The 27208-nt window shown below is 32.1% G+C and overlaps 2 protein-coding genes across 3 annotated transcripts; one reads left to right on the forward strand and one right to left on the reverse strand.

Moving 5' to 3' along the window:
• The first annotated feature begins 4569 nt into the window (after positions 1–4569).
• LOC120269972 lies at positions 4570–5999 on the forward strand. 2 transcript variants are annotated; one of them, XR_005539529.1, is made up of 3 exons: positions 4570–4877; positions 4982–5431; positions 5840–5999. XR_005539529.1 is itself a non-coding variant. In XM_039276964.1 (2 exons), exons 1-2 carry the CDS (start codon positions 4676–4678, stop codon positions 5374–5376), a joined length of 597 nt encoding a protein of 198 aa, XP_039132898.1. In that variant the 5' UTR covers positions 4570–4675; the 3' UTR covers positions 5377–5591. The 2 variants fall into 2 exon arrangements, 1 of the variants encoding a protein (XP_039132898.1); XM_039276964.1 differs by lacking the exon at positions 5840–5999 and having other exon boundaries at positions 4982–5591.
• Positions 6000–12094: 6095 nt separating this feature from the next.
• Positions 12095–16970, reverse strand: LOC120269922. Its single transcript, XM_039276894.1, has 2 exons — positions 16778–16970; positions 12095–12511 (listed from the first exon to the last, which is right to left on the reverse strand). The coding sequence occupies exons 1-2, from the start codon at positions 16913–16915 to the stop codon at positions 12359–12361; spliced, it is 291 nt and encodes a 96-aa protein (XP_039132828.1). The 5' UTR covers positions 16916–16970; the 3' UTR covers positions 12095–12358.
• Between the last annotated feature and the right edge of the window lie 10238 nt (positions 16971–27208).

Below are 27208 nucleotides of genomic sequence, written 5' to 3' on the forward strand. Positions count from 1 at the left end.
ACATAGTTAGATTGAGATGTTTTTCAATAAAGTTAATATTTTTCTTGGGGTTCTATTAACACATTGAATTAATTTAAAGGGATGGGTAAATAACCAAAGTTTTTGGTATTATCCAATTTATAAAGAAATTATTTAAAAATTTGAACCTTAAATAAATAGTTAGAGATATTTTCATAAATACATGAATAAAGCATCCTCTTATGCGTCATCTTAAAACCTTAGATTAGCAAGTTAAATAAATTAAAACTAATCATATTTATGATATAAAAAAATATATTAATAAAATTATAATATTCTTATCAACTTGAAATTTATTTATTAAATGTGTTGGATTTGGGTAAAATTTAATTTAACCTTCAAAAGCTATTGGTCCCTAAAGCAAAGTTTTTCGGATATTTTGTGCCTTTCATTTTCAATCAAAACATGGAGTATGTTGGTAAATAATAGTTTTTTTTTTCTTTTTGGTAAGGATACATAAATAAATATGATTTTTATGAAGATATATATATAATTTTATAAGGGTATTTAAGCAATTTTTTCATATATATATATACACACACGGTATTAGAACAACCTTACTTTATTCTAAGTTAGTATTCTTTTAAACAAATTAAAAGAGCATCATGTGTTTTGATGTATTCCTCTATTATTTATTCAATGGTCTAATATTAATAGATTAATGTAAACGGTCAAAAATGTATGGCAAATTATACAAAGTTTGAATTGTTCATTTTCAAGCTCACTTGTCACTCCCTTTTTAATGTCTCGTCACCCATCTTTTAATTATAATTAAAAATAGAGTGACAAATAAATGGTTTTAATTAATAACCATAAAAATTTTATAAAAACATATATATTTAATAATAGCCCTAAACTGGCCTCGATTAATTGTAGAGCCTCACTGCGTGGGTGTTTGTTTTCGGGAGAGGACCCGGGATCGAACCTCATATCCTGCTGAGGTGAGGCAGTACGGGTCGGCGTTGAGTTTTGCTTCCCACACGTGCAGCGTCGCCCGGCTTTTGGTCATTTGTCGCTTTCTCAAAAATATATATATATATATTTAATAAAAAAAAAGACAATTTTACACTTTTATTATTAAAAAAATCAACATAAAAATAGAGATAAAAAAGATTTAGATATATTTAATCTAAGTCAAAAATAAATATAAATATCTAAACCACTTGATTAGTGGCACTATTATATGTCCCTTGTGCTGCTTAAGGAGTGGTGAAGCCGCGTTTGAAGCATTTGAGGGATTAACTCATACATAGGTCTTTTGATAAGTGTGTTTGAAGTATTAATTAACTCATTATCTATACAGATGTTAACATGCGTTTGTTATCTTTATAAAATTAAATATAAATAAATATAAAGATAACTAAAAGAAGTGAGAGAGACGACAATCAAGTTCCCTATTTATTGGCGACATAATTAATCATATATGTACTAATTTAATATGAAATGAGTGTTCAAATTAAGAATAATTTATTATTCAAAGAAGTTTGAACGAGTTCATGGCTTTATAATTGTGTGAATATGCCGTTTGTTGTGTGGAAAAGGCAAATTGAAAAACATAATTAAAAAATTAAAAAAGAAATCCCTCCCTTAACTTAGACGAAACAAAACAACACATAAATTCCAAAACATGGGACCCATCACACAACCATTTTTCTTAATTCCTTTAACTTCTTTTTTTCCTTTTGCTTCTTCTTCCACTTTTCTTCTTATAACTACTTAGTTGGAATAAAGAAGCTCCAACTTTTATTCATTGATGGTATGTTTATACTCCTACTCAAAACTTTTTTTTTTTTGGTACATAAAGGGGACCAGCAATCACTATTTAAAAAAATCAGAGACATGTATAAATGTGAAGCTAATACCTTAATATACATATGTTCTTATTTTGTATAGGTTTTGAATTTCGATTTCTAATGCTCTTTCAAAACAAACACTTTATTTAAGAGGTTGATAGAAGCCTTTTATTTATATTTTTTATTAATATTTAACAGTAGAGTTAATTTTAGAAAAAAAACTTTGAATCACTTAAACAAATATTTTTAAATTTACATATTTATATATGTAAAATTTATCAATTAAAAAACCTGTTTATGCAGCTCGCATTATCTAACCGTTCTTTATGAGAGAAATACTCAAACAATATCTTACCGTTCTTTATGAGTGAAAGACTCAAATAATTTTTTTTTAATTTATGAAAATAACTTTGATGTTATGTTTTCAAATATTCAGCTTTGGTACCATGTTGTCAAATATTCAGGCGGCACTTTGTGAAAATTGAGCACCAAAGAGCATCTTTTGGGTTTTTTTTTTTGCATAATTTTTTTAAGTTCATTTCATTTATTTCAAAACCTAGTGGATTTTAAAAAAGTATATATAATTATTTTAAAAATTAATTATATGCATATGAATCTCAATTATAGTTATTTGTGGAAAAAGAAATTTTATATAAAATTGACTCATGAAGTTTTTTTAAAAATAATTTTTCTTAAAATTATAGTATTTAAAAGTAAAAAATAATAATTAAAAAAATGTATATGAATGATGGTGTTATAAAAATAATACTAAATTTTAAAATAAATATTAAAAAAAACAAATAGGTTGATAATTAAAAATTTCTGGGCTAAAAAACTAAAAATGTTTTATTATTTTCCATTAATTTGACGCTTGACAATATGATTTTAGAGTTTTTTTTTATAAATAAATGCACTTTAAAGCAATTAAAAATGCAATGCACGGAATTTATGTTAGAAAAATGGTAAATTTTCTTTTATTAATAAGAGATTGAGGTATAAAATCTTTTATACTTGTTTGTTATGGTGAATGATTTGTCTATTTTATGGAAAAAATAAAATAAAAATAAAAATAAAGCCCGCAATGTATTGTCATAAATTATGAATATATATATATTGAAAAAAAAAAACCAACTTTATGACTTATGACATCCAAAGCAAAGTTGGCAAGGGAAGCATCTCGTCTTTGAAATTTAGTTTCATTAATCAGTACAACAGAAATAGCCAAACATAAAACATTGAAGATATTGCAAGCATTAGATTTGCTCTTGTGCCTAATTTTTTTTTGGAGTATGTACCACAAAATACATGGTTATAATGTGTAAAGTGTGTGTGTGTTTTTTTTTTTTAAAAAAAATAGACAAATTTGGTGTTAGCTGTATTTGCACCACAAAAAATTGATTATCCTACTTGTATCCACTCACGCTCACTTTCACAGTCGACACAGTTTTTAACATCACTATATAGTGCATTCGGCACATTTTAAATTATGAATAATAAAAAATTTTCTAACATATTTTTCATAATAGGATGAGTATCACTTGTTTTTTTTTAAATAATCAATATAATTTGAATGAATAATTATAATAAAAACAATTAATTGGAGCAATCGGTGGAAGAAATTCATATAATGTAAAGATTAAATAGATATTATTTTATTATAAATCAAAATTTAAAGAATAATGCGTCACAAATAATGTACAATTGGTTTGTGTTTTTTTCTTTTGAAAAAACGTATGATGAAGGGACAAAACAAATAAATTCATATAATTTAAGATTCATATAATTTAATATTTAAATATTTTTATTTTAAATCAAAAATTTTAAAAAGTTATGCACCACATAATACGCGAATAATTGGCAAATAGTACGTTTTCTATCATTTTAATGAAAACTATAAATAATAAAATCTCATATAATTTAGGGGTGAAATAAATGTTATTTTTATTTTAAACTAAATTAATTAAAAAAATTGAAACAATTAAAGTGCTATTATTTTGTTATTTCGCCCTTAACCTTGCACCCCCATGGAATTAAAATTATGACCATTAGGTACACAAATATATAAATAAAAATTTTCATATAATTTTAATTAATATCAATGATTTATTTATCTAATAAATCATTCAAGTTGTTACCTATAATTCTTGTCATATAATTTTAAATTCTATTAGGGTATACATGTAAAAATGCACACTAACTTTAAATTCTATAACTTTAAGAAATAATTTTCTATATAATTTTAATTTATATAATAAAAATAAGTTGTTATTTATAACTTTAAATTTTATTAGGGCATACAAGCAAAAACACTAAAAATTCTAACCGACTTAAAAAGAAATGATTTTATGTGCAATTTTAATTTAAATCAATGATTTATTTATCTAATAAAAATACAAGTTGTTACCTATAATTTTTTCATATAATTTTAAATTTTATTAGGGTACATACGCAAAAAAAAAAAAAACACTAAAAAATCCTAACCACTAAAAAAGATTTATTTATCTCTAGTGAATTATGAAAATACAAGTTTTTTGATATCTATAATTCTCGTCATATAAATTTAAATTTTATCAGGGTATATATGCAAAAAAAAAACACTAAAAATTTCGAACCGACTTAAAAAGAAATAAAACTTTATAATTAAGTAATTTAACTGACCTTTTTCACAATCACCCCCGTTTCTCAATAAATTAACGAAACTACCCCTCAAAGTGGCTATAAAACGAGAGCAAGCTTTCCCAAACGGAGGCTTGAAGAAGCCGCTCGAGTAGCAACACAAGCCCTCGAGTTCCTTCTTCTTCTTCTTCTTCTTCTTCTTCTCAAGCTCTTCACCTCTCGCTTCTTCTCATCCTTGAAATCCAAGCATGGTGGCAGCCTCCTCGTCGTCGTCTTCATCGTGCACCTCTTTTGGATCCATTGACGATGTCAGCGTCCGCACCAACAGCAACGTCAAGTTCGTTTGCAGCTACGGCGGCCGGATCCTCCCCCGTTACCCTGATGGCAAGCTCCGGTACGTCGGCGGTGAAACCAGAGTCCTCGCGGTTGATCGATCGATTCCGTTCTCAGGTTAGACTTCTGATCTTCTTTTTCTTTCTCGATTTTGAGTGGAAAACGTTGAGAGATGCGGAGAGAAATGGGATCCGTAGTTGAGAAGTTAGGGTTGGGTACAGAGCTGCAGGTGAAGCTGGGAGAGCTCTGCGGTTGGGGAAGGGTGGGGCTGAGGTGTCAGCTGCCGACCGATGACCTCGACGCGCTGGTTTCCGTCACATCTGATGAAGATCTCGCTAATCTCATCGAGGAATACGATATCGCTGCAAGAGATAAGCCTCCTCCGTTGAAGATCCGGGCGTTTCTCCACCCAACGCCACCGTCCAAACCCTCCAAGCCTCTACCTCGGCCACCGTTGAAAGGGAAGTCCCCGATCCGCTCACCGCCCGATCGCTGCGCACCGCCGCGGATCCCGGGCCGTTTGGTCAGATCGGCGGGCGATTTGAGGTTTTCCGGCCACCATGGAACCCCTAGAGGTCACCAGTTCCTTGTTCATCACGGCAACTACTGGCAATAGAGATTCAGATCTATGGAGTAAACGAAAAAACCAATTATACTACGGAAATCCAAAGGTAATGCAGGGAACGAAGGATGAACTCTATATGTGTTTGTTTGGAAGCAAAGAGGTGTAAATCGTTTGATCTTAAAAAAAAAAAACCATAAAAAAAAATATAATATATAAACCTATAAAAACATCGATTTCGATCCGATTCGTTTCTTTTTCCCCCTCAATTTTGTGTTTGTGTTTGTGTTTCTGTGTGTGTAATTTGCTTCCATTGATTCAGTTGTTCCGTTAGGGTTACGTCACGCCGTTATACCTTTTGTTCCATTTCCGTCATCGTTGCCGTTCTCTTTCATTAATTTCGTTTTATTTTTTATTTTTATTTTTTGGGTAATTAATTTCTGTTCGTTTTCGTTTTGATTTTTGGTTTGTTAATTAATACCAAGATTTGATTCGTTTTCTTGATTGTGTTTCGCAGGTTAATTTAATGGAGACGTGCGCGTGTGAACAGCTCTGAGAACTCTTCATTAAATTGAAGACGCCGCTGGTGAACAACCTTGGACTTTCTTTTTGGAAGAACCTTAGTTTTTTAATTGGTTCTCTGAGTCCAATTTTCAAAATTATCTTTTTATTTAAAACTTATTTAGTGGTATAGGTGCAACATGCCTTTGGGTTTCTAAGCGGCCAGGGGGGATGTAAGGATGTTGATGGTGATATGTCAACCAATAGATAAAATTATTACATTGGTTAAACCGTTAAATACAAAAATATTATAGTTTAATTAAATTAATTGGGTTTTTAATTTTGTAAAAATATGGAGTAATTTGGTTTAGATTGGCTAGAAAGACATAATGGGGAAAAAAAGGGTGATTTGTTAGTGGTTTGTGGGGTTATTTAAGATTTTATTAATGTTTTAGCACATTTGTGGAGATTTGGTGCTGATTTAGAACAAATGGTGCGCTATCATTTGAGACTGTTGAAGTTTTGAAGACTATGCGGCAAGACTGGTTGAACCTTGTGCACAATTAATTTGGAAAAAAGTTAAATATTTTAATTTAATATTTAAAAGTTGAAATATTTTTTTAAGATAAGTTTGAAATTTCACAATTAATTTTGAAAAAGTTAAATATTTTAAATTAATATTTAAAAGCTGAATATATATATATATATATTGTTGAAAAGTTAGAAATTTTTATAGTATTTTTTATTCTTGCAATGATACAATTCGTTTTTTTATAAAAAAATCAAAATTATTTTGAAAAAAAAATGTTAAATTTTAATGAGAACAAGGCTAAATTGTTTATGACAAGTCAGGGGATTATCAATGCATGCATAATTATGTTAAATGTTTTTAGAATATAATGAATATTTTCTTTTAAAGTATTAATATTTTAATGAACATTTTAAGTACTAAATGTTTTTAATGAATGTTTTTAACAATGTTTAAAAAATTGGACCAGATTGGAAACCTGTTGAGTGGCAGATTCACGATTAGATCGGACGATTTAATCGAAATTAGTATTTTTAAAACAAATAAAATTTTTAAAAATATAAAAAAAACGTAAAAATTAAAAAAAGAAAATAAATAAATAAATTATAAATAATATAATATAATATATATATATATATATATATAAGCAAGCACAAACAATATAACTCAATAAAATAAAAGTTTATTATTAAAAGTGTAATTAAAAACTTCTATATAAAAATTAATTAACAAATTTTCAACAGAAATTTTTTTAAAAAAAATCAATAAACAATAATAAAAATGATGATTCATATTCAACAAACAATACAGATTAATGATAAAAATAATTTTAAATCAGGCTGATTCACCCGTTACCAGTTTAAAAATGGTGTAACTGTGTTTTGTTAGTTTTATGTGAGTGGTTGAAATAGATTAGTAACCAATTCGTGGTTAAACCACATCAAAAGTTTTTGACAAAAGGTGATTTGAAAAATGAAACAAACGGGTAATAGTTGGATTATTTATTTATTTTTATTTGTAAAATTTTTTTCTTTAAATGAAGGGCAAATTGAAGTCAATTAATATAATTTTAAATTGGATGACACCTAATGAACATTGCATCATAGAAAGAATGAAAATTGATTATGAAATAAAAATGAAATGAAGTGACTATTTTTACCAACGATCTTCTGGTCTATCAGTATTTTGTTTTTTAATGTTCATATACATATTGAGGAGATATATTTAAATTTAGGGCAAGCAAAACGAAGGCACATACATCTTAAATGAGCTCAATTTATTTGTTTTGTAGTACAAGTCGTGATATTGGCATGAAAGGCATTATTATTGTTATTATAATTATAATTATTATTATAATAGTATAAAGATTGAATTATAATAATTATACACTAACTTAAAAGGGGGGAAAATATTTATAGGTGGCTTACGAAAAAAAGGAATTTACAGACTATATATGTGTAAATGTACATTGGAGGTGGATATTTATATATGGAGGGTTGAAAATTATGTTACACTATAAATTAACCTCAAAAGGATATTATACATTTGCTAAAAGATCTCAATATAAGCATAAAGACTTTATAGGATTTCGATTATCTTAATATGATTTTATAGCGTAAATTAATAAACCAAAATTTTTTGGAAGTAATAATGTAATTAATAGACATAATTAGTTAAATATATAATTTGAAATTTTTGAAGGAAATTACATGTTGAAAAAAAAAATTATTCTAGCGTGTTAAATCTGATGACGTGGATTGGTATTATATGACAAGCCAAATGGTGACATGGCATAAGGATGATGACGTGGCTGGAAATGACTCATCAAAAGAAAAAGTGACTAGAATGATGATGTGGCAAAGAATGAGGTCATGATATGTGATGAAGATCTAGGTGGAGATTTTATGAAAATCAAGGTTGAAGACTTTATTTAGTAGATATTCCTCTCAATACAATCATGTGATGATAAACTATTTTTGGTAAGTGCATCAAAACTATAGGATCTCTTCAAGAAAGGTAAGTTTTATTTTAAGTATGATTATCTATCCTTGGTAAGATCCGGGATGATAATTCATATTTTTGATAGAGCTCTTTTGAAGAGAGAGGAATATTCTATTATTGGCAAGAGTTCAAGATCATGAAGATTATATTAGAAGACACAAGTTAAATTTGGTATGAATCTATTAGAAGACACAAGATTTAGTTTGGTGTGAAGCTATTTGAAAACACAAACTAAATAAGGTAAAGACATGCCAAGGAGATTATCAAGACCATATTTAGCATCACCAATTGAAGAAAGATCCAAGAGCTATCTATAGGTGGAACTATTCATAGAGACTAATCATGTGTGGAGATTGATTGAAGCTATCATGAGATATGATTGAAGATTTGAAGATCTAAGCATGGATGATTGAAGATCATGCTTGAAGATATTAAAGACTAAACTTGGATGAAGAAGAGATCAAGTTTAGTAACAATATTTCCATGAGCCAAAAGAAGATCATTTGGAAAGACCAAACTTGAGTTAAGTTTGGAAAGAAGATCGAGAGATCTTCGGTGGCTATCTTTGGTGAGATGGTCGTGTGTGCCTTGGTGGGCACGTCCCTCAGGAGAGGGAGACCTACTGAAGTGACATGAGGAAGGAAGCAGCTGCAGGCAGGAGGAGCTCGGGTCGAGTCAGTCGCTACGAGGCGGATCGAAGGGAACCGGGAGGTTGAAGGTCGCGGATTCGGGTGCATCCGGCTAGAACTCCGGTCATGTTCGATAGAGTGGGCATTGTTGCTAGTCGGGTGTTGCAACATCTAACTGGAAGGTGTCCAAGTTAGGAGGTCGCGGAGAATTCTAAAAAGAGGTAACTTTTATTAGGCGTCGGTGCGTCTATATAAGAGATCATGCTTGAAGATTTAGGATGAGCCAAACAGTGAGAGACTCTTTGATGAGAGTTAAGAGTGTGGCCGTCGGGCAATCTTGAGAGGATATTCTTTGTATTGAGATAGTGAGTGAGTATTGTACTCCTTGTTTCTATACCTCTTTTAGTGGATTGTTTCTCTGGGCCTGACTCCCCAGATGTAGGCAAGGTTGTGCCGAACTGGGTTACCAATTTGCTTGTCTCCTTTATCTTGTTTTGATTGTGTGTGAGTGTTTAATCTTTGAGTGAGTTTTTGAGTGAACTTAGCACATCACACTTCCACCGGAACTTTCATAGCCTTTAAAATACCAGTATTTTTTTTTCTTTTAATAAACTAGACAAACAACATTTCAACTATTGTATGTAAACTGAAATTGATACATTGATCTCTCACTGGGAAAAGAAAAAAATTTCTATTTATATATTGTGAAGGTGATATAAAATACTAGATTAGTGTTATGATTCAATTTTTTTCTATGGACCAAATTAAATGCCTCAGCAAATTTAGAAAAATATTCAATTATTATTACTTTTTCATAATTCAGAAGTACATAACTTGCCAAACAATACTAAACTTTTTCACTGCTGACATGCTTGAAATTTGCTAAGATAAAGTTTTCTTTCTTAGCAATCATTTTCATAAAGCAAAAGGTCTTTTTTCTTAAAAAATAATTTTTAAAGATAAAAAATTATATTAAATGGGAAATTATCATTCAAAATTTCATTTTTTTAAATTGAAGTTTAACAAAAAAGAAATGAGAGATCTAAGCTATGTGATATACTTATGAGGAAATTTATCTGATAACTTTAATATCTTAATATACAATATTTGATATTAAATTTATTATCATTTTTTATCAAAATTTTGACCAACACAACAAAGAGTTATAATAATTATTTTTCATAATTTTTTAAAGTTCTGAGTTATAATAATTCAATTTATAAATTTAATTCTAAAAACACATTTATTTAAAACAAAATTTACATATATCCAAATATTTATATAATTTTTTTTATATAAAATTGACAAACTCACCTTAACCAATAATAAGAGAGTCGATCTCTCAACCTCTCACTTGTTAGTAATTATATTTATAACAATACATTTGACCAAATATGAATTGTCGAAAATTTAAAGTACTGAATAAAAAATTATTTTTAAAAATAATTTAGGCTGTGTTTGATTGCCCTTTTTTTCCCTGGACAGTCATTTTCCAGCTAGCCAAAATTTTCCATTGAAATTTTTTCCACAAACTATCACGTGACCTTATTTTTCACTCAAAGCAATGGAAATTTTTTTCTGCCTTCACCATAGGAAAAGTTTTCCAGGGAAAATGTAAGAGGTTATGTGAAAAAATAACGTGCAATTGAAATATTTAAAATAACTTTTCTTTTAAAAATTTAAAAGAAAAATTTTCTTTTTCTTTTAATTTTTTTTAAAAAGATAAATTATATAACTTGATAATATTTTAAATAAATTTATCCTAGATCCCGAGGTGTTTTGATGGTAAGATTCAATTCCACGTAGCGCTGTTTATAATTTTAATAATTTTTTTAAAAAAATCCTATAGAAAATGTGACTTTTTACAAGAAAAATTGATACAATCAAATAACAAATGAGTTTTTTTTCCATTTTCCATGAAAAATAAGAACAATCAAATAATAAAATCTGAATTTTTCATAGAAAATTTTTGATTTTCTAACTAAAAAATAATGTCAATCAAACGATTATTTTTTCATTTTTCATGTTAAATTTTTTATGAAAAAATATTCAATGAAAAAAAAATTTTTTTAGTCATTTTCTATGTTGCCAATTAAACACAACCTTAATGATTTGCTAAACCAATCTATATTTACACAAAGACACACATTTTTACTTGGTTTTGGAAAGGAAGTTTGTTATTTGCTGTGCACACCAACCAACCAAAGATAACAAAGATAGCAGAGACACCTGTGCCTATCACCAACAAAAGCATGTCTCCCTCTATATTATATATATAAACATACATGTAGATATCTATACCAATATATATATATATATATAGGCCTTAATTTGTGGCAGTTGATGAGGAAATGAATGAATAGGGATAAAGAATCCTCATTTCCCCAAATGAAGACACTTGGTCTATTCCCTGAAAACATGCTTTGTTCTTAATTGAGGGTGTGTGCATGTGCCATGTTTCAGATCTGTATGTGCTTGTGTTGTATATCCACCCAACCAGAGATTTGTTAGCCATTGTTGCTTTTTAGAATGGGATATACTTTATTTTTTCTTTTTTTGACATATAATTATATAAAATTTTTTGCTATGATACTTTCATGTCATAGTGTTGTTATTGTAGATGACAAAAGGACCAAAATAGATATTCAAGGACCTAATAAAATCTTTTTGTGTTACAATATAAATAAACCAAACACAAATATATAATTAATATCTTAACATTCTTATGTCCTTTATCTTACATGAATTGATTTTCAAACTCATTTCTATAATAAAAACATAAACACCCTACCTAGGGGATTGATTGCTGTCACAAATTAAAATCAATTGGCAACATTATAATTTGGACATTGGTAGATTAATTTAATTTTTAATTTAATTGGAATTTCAGTAAAAACCAAAGTAATTAAAAATACCCGTAAAAATTGTATCATTCAGTAAATAACAGTTTTTTTTTTTCTATTCAAGAACAATAATCAACATTTAGTTATATTTCAGAAATCAATTTCGTAAAAAAAAAAATAATAATTAAAAAAAATTCTGTGAACTATTAAAACAATCAATACAACTCTTCAGACAATAAATTCTATTGGTGCTAAGAGATCACAACTCATCCACAAGTCAATATCAGATGCATAAGAAACCATTGGTCTGACCACAAAGGCTCATTTTCACATGTCTACTTTGATAACTATAATAACAACATTCCACATCGAAATATCTGCAACTAGTTCACAACCAAACGAAAGCAACTATTGGATTGATATAACTTTCTTAGCAAACTGTTTCACTATAGAATCATAATACCGAATCTTAAGAACATTCAAAGTTGAGAATTATCATGACCTTGGGTTCCTTATTGAGGAATTGGTGCGTGTTAACCTGTTTCTTGCTCGAAGTCATCGCCATCAGACTCTTCAACATTATCAGCATCATCATCTTCCGCGTCAGCATCAAAGTCTTCCTTATAATCGACAGACGTCTTCCCGACCACCACAAGATTGTTATTGGTCTTTCTAATCTCATTCAACTGCGAGCAAGAATATCTCACAAGTTATCAGGTGAGAAAGAATTAGACTTCTCAGGATGAAGAAAATAAATTTTCCGTAAATAAGATCATTTCAATCAATGTTTCACACATAAAATATACAGAAAACATAAAACATGGCAAAGTATATTGTAGTGGCTTTCAGTATGAAAAAACAGGATATGGTCACAAATGGGACTCAAGAACATTCAAGTTTAATTAGAAAACAAGTATATATTCTGGCATCTTGTTCTTGGAAATCCATCAATTTATGTGCTTGAACTTAAAAAAGAAATCTAAACAAAAAGGTCGATATGGTTTACAATCCATAGTGACTCTCAAATATAGAAGATAAAAAGAATTGTGAAATCAAAGATTCAAGCTAGACAAGAACTGAATATCTACATATCCGTATACTGGAATGACTGCCATATAAGTAATAGTTTTAGAAGACCTCTAGCAACAGAGGGAATTAATAGCATGGGAGAAATAAAAAGGCACAAAAAATTTCAAAATTCAAAAACAACAAAAGAACTGTAACTTTTAATTCAACTTTTAAAACATAAATCCTAATTTCTAAAATTATTACAACAATCTAAGGACAATGCCAAACTAAAAGGAGTTAGCATTACTTCAAAAAATTAACCAATCCGGTCAAACCTATTATAACCTTGAAAAGCCTAATGATATCGGGATTGGTGATCTAAAATCACTCTTGAACACTAGAGAATTATGCTGGTATAAGTTTGTTATATCAAGGGCATCTAAGGAATGTTTGGTGCTTAGTTTGAAGGGGACTATTTAAATGAGGTGAGAGCTTTGACAATGTTGCTAGGGTAGTCTACAAGGGGCATTTATTTCCCTCTCTTAATCTCCATACTGTAGAAATAATTGATATTTAGTTGTAAGGGTTCTCTCGCTGTCTTTCCAAGGTGTGAAAGGTGTTGAGAGGTTCATCTTAAGGGGTTGGAGTTTGGAGGGTGACGGTGGGAGCACATCATTGTTTGTAAAGGAGTAACTAATGCCCTATCTCTCTTATTGTAGCTTCCAAAACTTGACAGCGAAATCATGCTTGCCAGCTTGCCTGTGAATGTAGCTCTACCATGGGTGAACCACATACAAGCAATGGGTCAATTTATTGTTTTGTGGTTGGCTTGTTTCCTTAGAGCATTGTCACGCAACTTGAGATTCTGATTATTGTTCATGTTGTATGGCTAGTATTAACAACTGTAGTGGAGTGATCTGGGAGTTTCCACAATAAACAATTATAGAGAGAAAAAAAACAGAAATTGATGCTGTTCACAATTCAGTAAAATCTTGGAGGCAGATATCAGCTAACCACTTTCAGAGTTTGGACTTGCAGCAAATAACATATTAACATATATTCATATACAAACTCAATGTTAAATTATCTAAAGTTGATAAATAAAACTTCATTGAATTGTTTACAATCTTCCATAATACATAAACAATAAGTGATTCTCATGCAATCAGTCAGTATTAGCAACAGTAATTGGATTAACAATACCATACTGAATTTGAAGAAATATTGAGAAGAAAAGAGGAAAAGTTGAGGATGAGAATAGCTTTAAGTCTTGGTGTGCAAAAGGTGGTACACACAAGCGGAGGGAAGGAGTTTGGGATTGAAAGGCTTGGCTTATTCCTAACTGAAATGAGTCAACTAAGACATAAACCCCATCTAGCAGGCAAATTTTGGTGCAAATCAAGATCAAGGGAAGGACTTAAGAATTGTTGATCAGGTGAAATTAGATCAAGATGATCACAAGTTCATAACTATGACCTTCTAACTTCTTTTCTAAATTTGTTTAATTTTTAATTCTAAAGAATGTTTTGTATGTTTTACCAAGGTAACATAGATTTTCATGTCCCATGCTAATCTATATTGTTCTAAGACTTGAGCGACACATGTTCTGGATCGTGCTGCAAGAGAAATTAGATGGCTAAAAAAGACTCGATAACTTGCATAGCTGTATCACAACTGGAGGATTTGAATACCAAATAAGGAGAGAAAGAGAACATCCACTTAGTCTAAGAAATATCTTTTTAAAAAACCAGTGGACACATTGATTGATAAAGGGAAGGATCTTGTGTTTCAAGGAGATATGGGCCTTTTGATTTTAATATTATATATCTGTTTTTACTAATTCAGAATTCTGCATACAATGTTTCTCTAAGGTTCTCAATATAAAATTGAAGCAAAAAATATGGATCCCACAAAAGTTAAATAAATATAAAGGAATGGGCACACCATGAAGAATGATGACGGGATCAATGTCCCCTCAAATATTGAAGCATTTTAGGTCATGAAGATAAGGGCTCTTCATCAAGTGACAATTAATTTTTGCAATCGTGTGGTCAATATGGAGAATTTAGAAGATATTTTGCATGTTAATTGTTGCCGAAGAAATTAGATTTTAACTTATCAATTGTTAGTCAATAATGCCAACTCTTAGTAACTAGTAGCATGAGGTATGGTTTATAAACTCTGAAGTGGTTTGTTAATTCCACACTTTTTTATGTTCTATGGGCCAGACAAGAGATTATGGACTATGGTTCATTAATGAAATTACCGAACTCGCCTGATTATGTTTTCTAACGATCCATTAGATCTTAACTTCTTTTATGTTCTATGCAGTGGCTTGGTTTGATACATCAATTCAATATTGCAGCTTGAAAATTAAATTCAAGCTGTTTTAATATTTTAATAACCCAATTAGAATTTTTGAATAATATTCGGAATCTATTAGAATTTTATTTTCATTGGTAATTTTGATTTTTTTTAAAATTAAAAATAATAACTCACTCAACTTAATAGCCTGACTTACCATGGTGATCTTTTATTACTTTAGGCATGAGTCTTAATTCCAATAAGCATTAACTGATTAACTTTACAAGCATAATAACTCATCATTACTACAGAACACATAATGAGACAGATTAGTATCTTAACTTAATTTTTGTTGAAGAATTTAAGATTTTTAGTAGTCATCTAGTGTTCTATCCTCAATTGGGCATGAACAAATCAAGAATGTAGTTCATCAAAACCATCTCAACAAAAGCAGTTGGATGAGAAAGAATAATTACAACTATAGATGTTGGACAGAAAGTATAGCATACACCACATAAATAAATTGTTGAGAAGAATGATAAAAATAGAAAGAAATCATAACACACACAAGAAATGGATAAGTTAGCAAGACAATCCTTTAAAAGAATATGAATTTCAATATTTCAAAAGGCTAGAGCCTAATAGAAAATGACCAGCTAGAAATCAATTAACTCCACAAAAAAGAATCACTTAAGAACTAATCCAAAAACAGTTAAGCAGTAGCAGTCAAGCCTCAAATACTTTCCCATCAACAGCTATATTATCCCTCATTTCTCATCAATCACTCAACTATCTTCAACCATTGTAGGAAAAAAGAAACGAGGTGTTAACTCATTATTTCTTTTTCCTTTTTTAATGACTTTAAATTATCTCTTGCAAAACCTAGAATTTTAATACAATGTCAAGGATGAGCAGAATTTTTTTTTTTTTAAAGAAAGGAAAAAAAAATTTAAAAAATTGAAACCCATCTTAATCTGATAATTGAAATCATACATAATAAACTTGCTAGAGTATTCAACAAAAGCCAGAAACATCCTCATTTCCGGTACAAAACCAATGTTAACACACAAACAAGAAACAACTGAAATTATTAAAAGGAAAAACATTCAGAAATAACTCAAATGCACATAAAGAGTCGAGCTTGATGTATTTTCTTTTCCTTAATTGAATATGCCAGCCTACCGATTCCACATTTTCATATTTAAATCTAGTTCTTTTCATTTGTCCTTCTCAGATTAAAAAAATTAGGATTAACATTATAGAAATTATGATACAAATCAAGTTACTCATAGAAAAAAAAAAGGGAATCTTTTGCACAAGAAAAAAGAACTAAACAACAGTAATAGGTCATAACAGCCTACTGATTCCACATTTTCATATTTAAATCTAGTTCTTTTCATTTTTCCTTCTCAGATTAAACAATTAGGGTTAACATTACAGAAATTATGATACAAATCAATTTACTCATATGAAAAAAAAGGGAAAATTTCACACAAAAAAGAAGAACTAAGCCACAATAATAGGTCATAACAAAGATCAAACAAAGCAAGCAAGCAAACTCAGATCAGAAACCCTAGTTCTGCAAATAAAAAAGTAAAAATCTAATAATCGGGCATGGGATGGAAAAGGCAAAGCAATACCTTATCTTCGAGCTCTGATTCCTCCATGGCGAGAAGCATCTCGTCGTTCTGAGCGTGAGGCCATAAGGGGAGAAGAGTGGATGAAGGAATCAACGGCGGCGAGGGGAACTGGCGCATGAACGCTGGGAATTGAAGCATGATCGGAGAGCTTCTCCGACAGTGAAAGCCTCGGAACGTTGTGGATTTATTTGGTTTATAAATTAATATAAATTTATTGAGAATTTTCAAACCGCATCCGGATAAAATTATCTTTCAGTCCCTGGAATTTTTATAAATTGCCTGATTAATCCGTCTGACTTTTTTTATTTTTTATTTTTTATTTTTTATTTTTATACTTTAAAATCATTCAGTTATTTTATACTTGGTAATTTTATATAATGCTAAACATACCTCTACCTCGCCATCCTTGGATCTTGTTATCATCACACATAGTTGCAAACTCTGCTGATATTGGGTAGTTTGCCCTTTGGAATACTATATTGCAAGTATTATTATATATTGTTAATATTAAATAAATGTAGTTCAAAAGATGTAATTTTTCAAAAACATCTATTGAGTGATTAAATTAATTAATATGTTTAAAAGAGTATTGTGACTTTTCAATGATGTTATTAAACCTAAAAGATGTGACACTTCACATGGATCATTTGAGGGTTAATGGTTTCATCGAGGGAAAAGTTATAATTCTTTTAAAGAGTTTTTTGGAGGCTATAATATTGGTTAATTTAAGTTATTTGATTATATAGAAGTCATTTGCAATAAAATAACTTGGCCCTCCAACTTTTTCTTCAAAAGTAGTGAGGTTTTGGAAAATTTCATTTTTTCTAAGTCGTGATCTTTGGTTATATCCTGGGAGAGACTACATAAAACCCTCTTAAGAGATCTTTGGGATAGGGCGCATTGATCTTGTGTGATAATCTAATACACCAACCCTATTTATTTCTAACAAGTACATCACTAAATTTGCCACTCTTTTGATCCGCTAATGAATGAGATTAGAAGTGATTTAGTAGTTATATGTGAATTTAAATTTTAAAACAAATTATTTCAAAAACTTAAGAATTTAAAATTTTTGAGAGGTATTTTATAGAAGAGAATGACTTAGGTGAAGTTAGATAGATGTAGTTAGTGTAAATTACCATCAGATGTTTGACACATGGCATGAGATGAGTAATTTTTAGAAAACAGTAAGGGTATTATAAGAAAGTTAATATATTTTTATATATTTTTGGGACACATGTCACAATGTCAATGATAAATTGCACTAACTACATCTATTTAACCTCACCCAATTATTATTATTGTTATTTTTTCCCCTTCTTCCACTTCATTCTATAATTTGTGCTTATTTTGTTATAATCCTATTTTACTACTTCATTATCGAGGTGTTATTGAAAAATAATTTAATAATTAAAAAATTACTGATGTATCTCTACACCCAATAACTTTCTTCAAGCTAATTTGATTTAAATTTATGAAATTTAACTTTATTTTAAAAAATAAACAAATAAATAAATAATGGATATAAAATCAACAAGAAAAAAATCTCAAAGAAAGATTAGGTGGCATTGAAAGAGTTCAAACATGACACCTTGAAGATATTGTGCTTGGTTTTTAGAAGAAAGATTAAGGTGGTATTTGCAAACTATGAAATAATAACGTTCCCACAGTTCTATCCCTTTACACATGGATAATCATGATCCAAAGTTCTACCATGGATAATTCTTCTAGCCTTCATCAATGACTATGTATGCATGAGTCCATTTAAACCTTGTCATGCATCACTTGATTATCAATAAGCTCGTCACAAATTTATGAAAGACAATATATGTAGAGGCACTAGTGATTGAGGAGTTTTGAAAAGGAAGGTGAGAAAGTGGAGGAAAAGAAAGAAAGAAGAAAAGGAACTTTTTGTTGTCTTTCCTTTTCATTACTTCCACACTATAAGTCCATACATGGATTACAGTCAGTCCTATTGGAAAGTTCCTTTCCCACTACAAACTCTCTTTATTGGTCACAATTTCCCATTAACTCTTACAACCAACATCTGGTGTACACTTTGCCCACTACCACGATTCTTCTTATAATCCTCCATTCATTATCAGACAACCATTACAAATCGGTTTAAATCATGATAAAGTCTTTGAATTTTGTGCCACTTGTCGACTGCCTATTGGCACGGCTTGCGCTATGTATCATTTCTTGCTCTTGAGAGTTTCCTTTGACCGATTCAACCCTTACATTAGCCCCCTCTTCAATATCTGCCATGTCCTCAAGGTGGAAGTCAGGAAAATCATGGAGTGTTTGGCCTGGGACCCATGTGGCGTCAGCAGTGGATTGGTGCTCCCATTGAACGAGGTACTGTTATTCTGGTCGTCTCTGCTGTAAGACCTTTCGAGATCGTAGGACAGCGATTGGCTAGAAAATCGGACGCTAGTCATGGTAATTATAGGGAAAAGGGGATTGCTGCATATGGGGGTCGCCAATATAGTGTTTAAGCTTGGAGACATGAAAAATGACATGGGCTGGGCTGTTGGAGGAAGTGTCAGTCGGTATGCAGCTGGTCCTATTTTTTGCCATAATTTGAAAGGGTCCGAAAAAACATTTAGAAAGTTTGTGAGTGGGTTCTAAGTGAAGAGAAAGTTGCTCGGAATGGCTGTAGTTGTAAGAATACCCAATCGATAACCTCAAAGAAGACGTTGATATGCTTGAAGTCGGTCTGGTTTTTCATGCTCACTTGGGCTCATTGGAGATTGTCCTTGAGTGTGCAAAGGATGGCAGATCAATCAGACAGGAGGTCATCCACCGCTGCGATAGAGGTTGAGTCAACCATGTAGTCCAATAGCGTTAGTGGAGCTTGACCAAAGATTGCTTCATATGGGGTCATTTGGATGGTGGAATGCCAGGCAGTATTGTAGTGTCATCCCTCCCAGGATAGATAGCGAGTCTAATAACGAGGTTGTTTTGTGGTGAAGCTACGTAGGTAATCTTCGAGATAGCCGTTTAAAATTTCGGTTTGACCATCACTCTGAGGATGATATGCACTACTCATGGAGAGCTTGGTGCCTTGTAGCTTGAAAAGTTTTTGCTAGAAGTGGCTCATAAAAATCAGATCACGATCAGAGATCAGGGATGTGGGAACATTGTGGAGCCACACAATTTCTCTTACGAATATTTCGGCAACTTGAGTGCTGCGAAGGATGAGGCCATGCTAATGCATAATAAAATCAAGCGACGCCGAATCCCAGATTTTGCTCGGTATAGGTAAAGGTTGTAATTGTAAAAGGCCTTGTAAAGCATGGTTGAATGGTTTAACTGTTTAACAAACTGTGCACCTTTGGATGAACTTGCTGACTGACCGGTTGAGAGTTGGCCAAAAGAAGTTTGCTGCAATGCGTGTTGGCTTTGCCATATGCTAGCGTGGTCACTTGTCGGTGTGCTATGGAATTCTGTCAGAACTAAGTGTTGAAGTGCAGATTCGGGTGGAATGAAAATGTGCCCATTTGAAGAATAGCAGGCCATCATGGATGTGGTAGTTAACATGGGCCGCCGGGTTGCTCTAGACATTAAAAAGATTGTGGATGTGGGGTTGGTCCGATAATAATGACGGAGCTTCTAAAATTACCAGTTAGGGGCCCGATATAGTTAAGGAGTTGTGTGTGGCGGTGGAGTCATCATGCGTTCGAGAAAGGGCATCAGCTGACTTGTTTTGTGCCCCTGATTTATATACAATGTCAAACTTATATTTGAGGAACTTGGCGAGCCATTTATGTTGATCCGGTGTTTGCACAGTCTGATGTAGAAAGGAGTAGAGACTCTTGTGATCTATATAGACTAAAGCGCCATATGAGAAGGTATTAACGCCACCGGATGTGGATGAGGCACGTAGTCTTAGAGACAGCTGCTTACTGAAGTACGCGATTGGGTGATGGTTTTGAAGGAGTATGACGCCAATATAGGGGTGTGGGTCAGAGCATGTTTCAAGGCCTAGAATGCTTTGGTGGCAATTGGAGTCCATACAAATGCATTTTTGTGAAGTAACTTAGTTAGCGGGGCAGCGAGAGAGGCATAACCCCATACAAAATGCATGTAATACCCAGATAGGCCAAGAAATCCCTTTAAACCCGGGATATTAGTGGGAAAAGGCCATTTTTGGATGGCTTTGATTTTATCCTAATCTACTTGGACGCCTCTGCCTGAAATTTGGTGGCTAAGGTAAGCAATACTAGAGGACCCCAAAGCATATTTATTGCACTTCTCAAAGAGCTTGTTGGCATGGAATATAGAGAAAATGGAGTTAAGGTATTCGAGGTGGTCTGGCCATGTTGTACTGTAAACCAGAATGTCATCGAAAAAGACCAATGCAAATTGCCGGAGCATCGGGCAGAAGAGAGATTGCATGAGTGTCTAAAACGTGGATGGGGGCCAAAGGGCATTATGAGAAATTTGTAATGCCCTTCTTGAGTCTGAAATGCGCTTTTCTCCATGTCAAATGGATGTATACATACCTAGTGATGACCAAATCAAAGATTAAGCTTGGAGAACACCTTCATGCCGATAAGTTTGTCAAGGAGTTCCTAGATAGTAGGAATGGGTGATGAGTACATTTTATATCATAAGATGCAGAGTGTTGGTTTTGGTACGAGTATGAGATCAGGTGGTTTCGGGTCGGTCATGACCTCTGGTGGTTTATTTTTGATGTCATCCACATCCACAGAGTCATCATCATGAGGAAGCATGAGGCAAAGAAACTATAGATTGCACTTATAGCCTCTAGCGAACTTGGAATCACAATTAGAACACAGACCATGCTCACACCAGGCTGCCATTTTAGCTGGCGTCGACTGCTAAATGGGGAGAGTGGTTGCCGCCGGGTTGCTTTGGTAGGTGGTGAAGATCCAGGAATTGGTGCCTGAGATGGAAAAAAATGAGGTAGTGGCCTCGAAGCATTGCATTTGTCTTCCATGAGCTTGGATAGTCCAATGGCATCATGGAGTGTTTGTGGTTGGAGCATGTATAACTCCCGTTGAATATCATCACATAATCCAGAGAGGAAGCAATTTAGTAAATTATTGGATGAAAGGGTAGGTAGACATTCAAATTTGGCTAGATGAGCTTTGACGATGGAGTGCTTTTAGAGCTTGAAAAATTGAGCTTCGTGATTCACAAAGGAGGAGGGCCCAAAATGAAGTTCGATCTTTCAGGCAAAGTCTTTCCATGAGGACAACTGCTGGGTGGAGCACAACCAATCATACCATTGGAGGGCTTCACCGGACATATAAAAGACATCTATGTCAATTTTAAGATCAAGGGGAACTTGGTGGAATGTAAAGAAATGTTAAATTTGGAATATCCAGGAGAGCACACTTTCTCCGACAAACAAGAGAACTTCGAGCTTCGCTAATCTGCTCATGGTTAAAGATTGAGGAACTGATGGGTTTTATATGGTAATAGGGAAAGGGGTTGTGGTGGTATATATGGAGAGGTAGGGGTGATGTGGTGGGTGCTAGTAGTAGTGGTGGAGAGGGGTTCGGTCGCGCCAAGCATGTGAATTTAACCATTAATTCGGTCATCACCGATTGTTGGGCAAATAATGACTATTGGACGGTGTCAAACAACTCGGTATGTCTTTGAACTGAGGAACAGATTATCTCAACTTTGGTCATGAGAAAATCTTGGCGCTCAGAGATTACAGCCAGTTGCTCCTTCATTGTGCAAGATCGTATACGTGTACCCTCTATCATAAATAAAGGGCTCAATGAAACCACCATCTTTAAAGGGAAGGAGAGAAAGGGGGAGGAGAAGAAAGAGAGAAGAAAAGGAAATTTATGATGCCTTTCCTTTTCATTACTTCCAGGCTATAAAACCATACATGGATTACAACCACTTTAGTGTTGGACAATTCCTTTCCTACTACAAACTCTCCTTACTAGTCACAATTTCTCATTAAGTCTTACAACCAACATCTGGTGGACATTTTGCCCACTACCACAATTCTTCTTATGATCCTCCATTCATTACCAGACAGCCATTACAAATCAGTTTAAGTCATGATAAAGTCTTTGAATTTTGTGCCACTTGCCGACTGTCTTTTGGCACGGCTTGTGCGAGGTATCATTTCTTCGTCTAGAGAGTTTCCTTTGACCAGTTCAACCCTTACAGTATACTTGGCTTATATTTTCCACTCAGCCATTTCTAAAAGGAACATACTAAAATTATAAACATTAAACTAAAAAATAACACTAAAAATTCTTAGTATTGACTTTAGAGCAATATATCTTATAGTTTCTCTTGTGATGTTGACTATCACTGGGATGTAGTCACTTGGATATAGTTTTGCATGAACAAAATTAGATATTTTTTTATTGAAATTATGATCTAAGAGAATTTTTCTAGGTATTATGTCAAACTAAAAAAATTTGCTTATCACATCTTAGTTTAGGTAATCAATGTCACATCAATGGTAGATACTTCATTTATGAATTATTCACTAGTGTTGTGCTTAGAAGTTCTCAACATCTTGATAACAAGTAGTCAGTTTTAAGGAAGTCAGCCTTTAAAAGCATAACGAAATCCTTGTTGGCCTAATTTCTCATTGAAATCGCTAGTCATGTCTATAATGTCATAACTGTATGACTACCAAGTTAGTACAAGAGCTTATTGATCCTTTAAAAATTTCTCTACATTATCAATAAACAATAACATTTGATATAATTTGTGGTAAGGAATACATATATAGTCGATGGAAGAAACACAAATTTTCCAAAGACCACAAAAACTGACATCAATAACACTAGATAAGCTTTAAACATACACTAGCATTTAATTCAATTTAAATAGAAAGAAATTATGAAAAGATCATACTGCATTAATTATTTTATGTTTTATTTATTTATTGTGATTAGCTGGATAATCCACCCATCTCAACTAATGTTGTACTGGAGAGTTAGATACCTCAACTTCTCATCTCTCATTTGGTAAAAAAAGAATTATTATCCTTCTAATATGAAGGTGGTAATATTATTTAATCAATTAAACAAGTAAAATTTCTAAAAGAATTAGTCAAATAGTAAAAGAGTTATTAGAAAACATAAAAATAAAGTTAAAGTGTACTTTCACTCGTAGTGAAAACTAAACTTTGTTCTCTATTTCTATTTGTACAGTACCATTTGCTTTTGTTAATTGAATGTGTTTATCCATTTTTTTTCGATATATATATATAAGGCTAAAATTATATTTTGTTCTTCCCTGCTATTGGTTTCACTATTTGCATGAACACTATCACACAAGATTGAAATGTTTTAATTGAGCAGGATTATAAGTGATGTTTAAGCAACCATGGAAATTTAACTATATTCTAAATACAACTTTTTTATTCTGATAAAAAATTGAAAAGTCAAAACCAGTCAAATATTAACCTTTATGAGCACCCTGTAACCAAAAAGAAAGAGAAAATTCTGATTAGTCTACTTTTGTCATACAATTTTGACATTAAATAAAATAATAACATATACATTTTATTAAAAAAAAAGAAGAAAACCCCAATCGTTTCATAAGCTTAAAACAAATTGTTATGCAAGGAGTGAAGATGGCAGGAGAGTCATTAGCGCCAAGGAGATTGAATGGGGAGAAGCACATGCAACTTAGCAAGGAAGTTGAGCTAGATAAGTCAGATGACGTGGAAGTACTGTGAGAGACTGGCCCACCTCAACGAGACTCAGAACAAAACTCTGCACAAGCCAGGTATTGTTTTGCTTAGTCGGGCATTTAGCAATCCCTCAAAGTTGAACCCGCGACCTAAGCTTTTGTCTTACTTAAAGTGAGGGCCTCTCACTAATTGATCCTGTTACGACCCGACCCACAGCATAGATACATGGTAATCACCACGATGTTCCAACAAGGTGATAAGAACACCCACCTAATATGGGAACATCGTAAGGCTTAAACATCCTGTAACATTTAAGGCAACTAAATACATATGCAAAACTCATTTAAAAAGAAATTTTAAATAAAATCAGATATCATCAACATGTGTAGCATTTGGGAAATGTTAAAGACAATGCGAGAATTGACAAATAGTAAATCATTTATTACACAATAGTCAATCGGACTATCAAGTCCAACAATGAGAATGTAACCCAACCTAGAATCAACTTGAGAAAAATGGTAAAATGAAAATGTAGCCCATCACAACGACCTAGTGCCACAACTCTAACAATGGCCACCTGGAAAAAAAATTAGGTAGAGTAGATGAGTAACAAATTTACTCAGTGAGTGGTTAACGGGGTTCCATATGACCTTTATTTTTACAAATACAACATTATAAAAATACTACAACATGAAATACACATTTCAAAAAAAAAGAAAAAGAAAGTTTCAGCACAAGGAATGGAAACCAGTGGTTAACATAATTCTGAGCAACAAATATATGTCACTAAAACTTTTATAGACGAAACACATCAATATCCGATAAAGAAGTTCAACATAGAAAGGTTTGGCCAACAAATCATTCCCAAACTCAACTACCGTCGTAGTTAAGAATGGAACCGTCAAGGTTATTTATTCATTTTAAAAAAAAAATATATATATATAAATATATAGCCCACCTTGACATTGGCAACTGAATCCACTCATGTGGTGAAACATGGTGTCTCAAAAACATCCACTAATTCAGGTTTTCTCCGCACCTCCTGAATGGGTATCATAAGTCAGCCAGTCTACCACACCGTCTCTCACTAGGTCAGTCCATGGAGACCACTAATACAGTAGCCAAGCCATAGGCTCGCAGTCACCAATATCCACAAATACTATTTATATATACACATAACTGAAAAGAATAATTACATGACATTTTACTTTCCAACATGTCACTAAAACAATCATCTCTAATTTCATAACACATTATCAAACCATATTTGCAAGCCTGATAGAAACCACGTTATAAATAGATACCATAAAACCATTGTTAAGACGTCTTGCCCATTGGCATCAACAAGGTAAAAGAGAACTTAGTTCATAAATAAAGTTCATTGCAGATAGGGATAAACCATTTTAAAACAATATCATGGAAGGGATCCACTCACAATGCTTAGACCTATAGGTCTAAGATCTCAAGCATGACTACTCCTTCACTAGCTCTTTGCCCTTGACTGAGGTTTCACTGCCTACAAGATTTTTAATTAAAAAATAAATAAATAAAACTTAACCACGGATGTGCATATGCAAATAAAAAAAATAGACATCACTACCTACATGTAACGCATTAAAATTACATTAACTATCGGAGCTTACTCAGGCTTAGATCAATGAAAAAAGACGACCAAAACCCCACTTTCTATCTCTGGTTAGCACTTCTCTAAACAAAGATCAATTATATGTAATGATCAAGTCCATCTATTTTGACATAAAATAGTGAGTAAAATTAAATACACCTAAATCGTGAACAATTCAAATATAAATTAAAATGATTATATTGTATGATCAATGAGGATTAATTAAATCTTAACTATTTGCAAATTCAATTACCTAATCATCTAGAGTGTCAGCCAAAAGAGTTTGTATTTAAAAGTCATATGAATCCAAACATAAACATATATATATATAATATCATAATCAAGTTTCATCATAAGACACACATTTTATGAAGCAAGAATCCCACCAACAAAGCATGGTCAGGCCCACTGAAGTATGATTAACCAAACTAAACATCACTATCTCCAAACTTTAACAAATTAAAAGAAAACTCAAGCATGAACTCTTACTGTTTTGAAGGAGCAAGGAGGAGCAAGGAGACAAGCGATGGAATTGGAGGATTGGCTGACGATGGAACCAAAAAAAAGTTTTGGTGGAAGACAATTAGCTAGTGTTTTAAGATTTGATTAAATAGCCACCCAAAGCTAAAATTACAAAATACCCTTTACAATTTAAAAATTTTACTATAGTGATATAGGAAAAGTTTTAAGATCAAAGGGTTTAAATATTCAAGATTTATTTAAAAAAATACCAAAATATCAATTAGGTTTGGTCCAACCTGAACACAGGTATTACAAGTATCTCCACTAGTGATCAGCAGGAGCACTAGAGAGAGGAGCAGGAACACTAGGCGAAGACTCCATTGGTTGTGAAGAGAAGTTAGTTGCTCCAGCATGGCAGCACTGAAGAGAGCGATTGGTGGAAGAGATAATTAGTTATGCTAACTATGGGGATAATATTTAAAAGTAGAATAGCAAGGAAGAGAGAAGGCAGCGAAGAGCAGTGAAGGAACCTGGGCCTGGTGTGGTTCACCGGTGATCCTCCGGTGACTAAGTTGGGAGGGAAGTCATTCCCAAGTATCTTACTACTTTTCTGCTTATTTCCATCCAATCTACAGCACTGTGAGCTCTAATTCTATATTTGTTTTGAGTATTAGCATTGATACTTGTTGTTGTTTGA

This window comes from Dioscorea cayenensis, chromosome 10 (assembly GCF_009730915.1).
Source record: "Dioscorea cayenensis subsp. rotundata cultivar TDr96_F1 chromosome 10, TDr96_F1_v2_PseudoChromosome.rev07_lg8_w22 25.fasta, whole genome shotgun sequence".
Taxonomy (NCBI): Eukaryota; Viridiplantae; Streptophyta; class Magnoliopsida; order Dioscoreales; family Dioscoreaceae; genus Dioscorea; species Dioscorea cayenensis.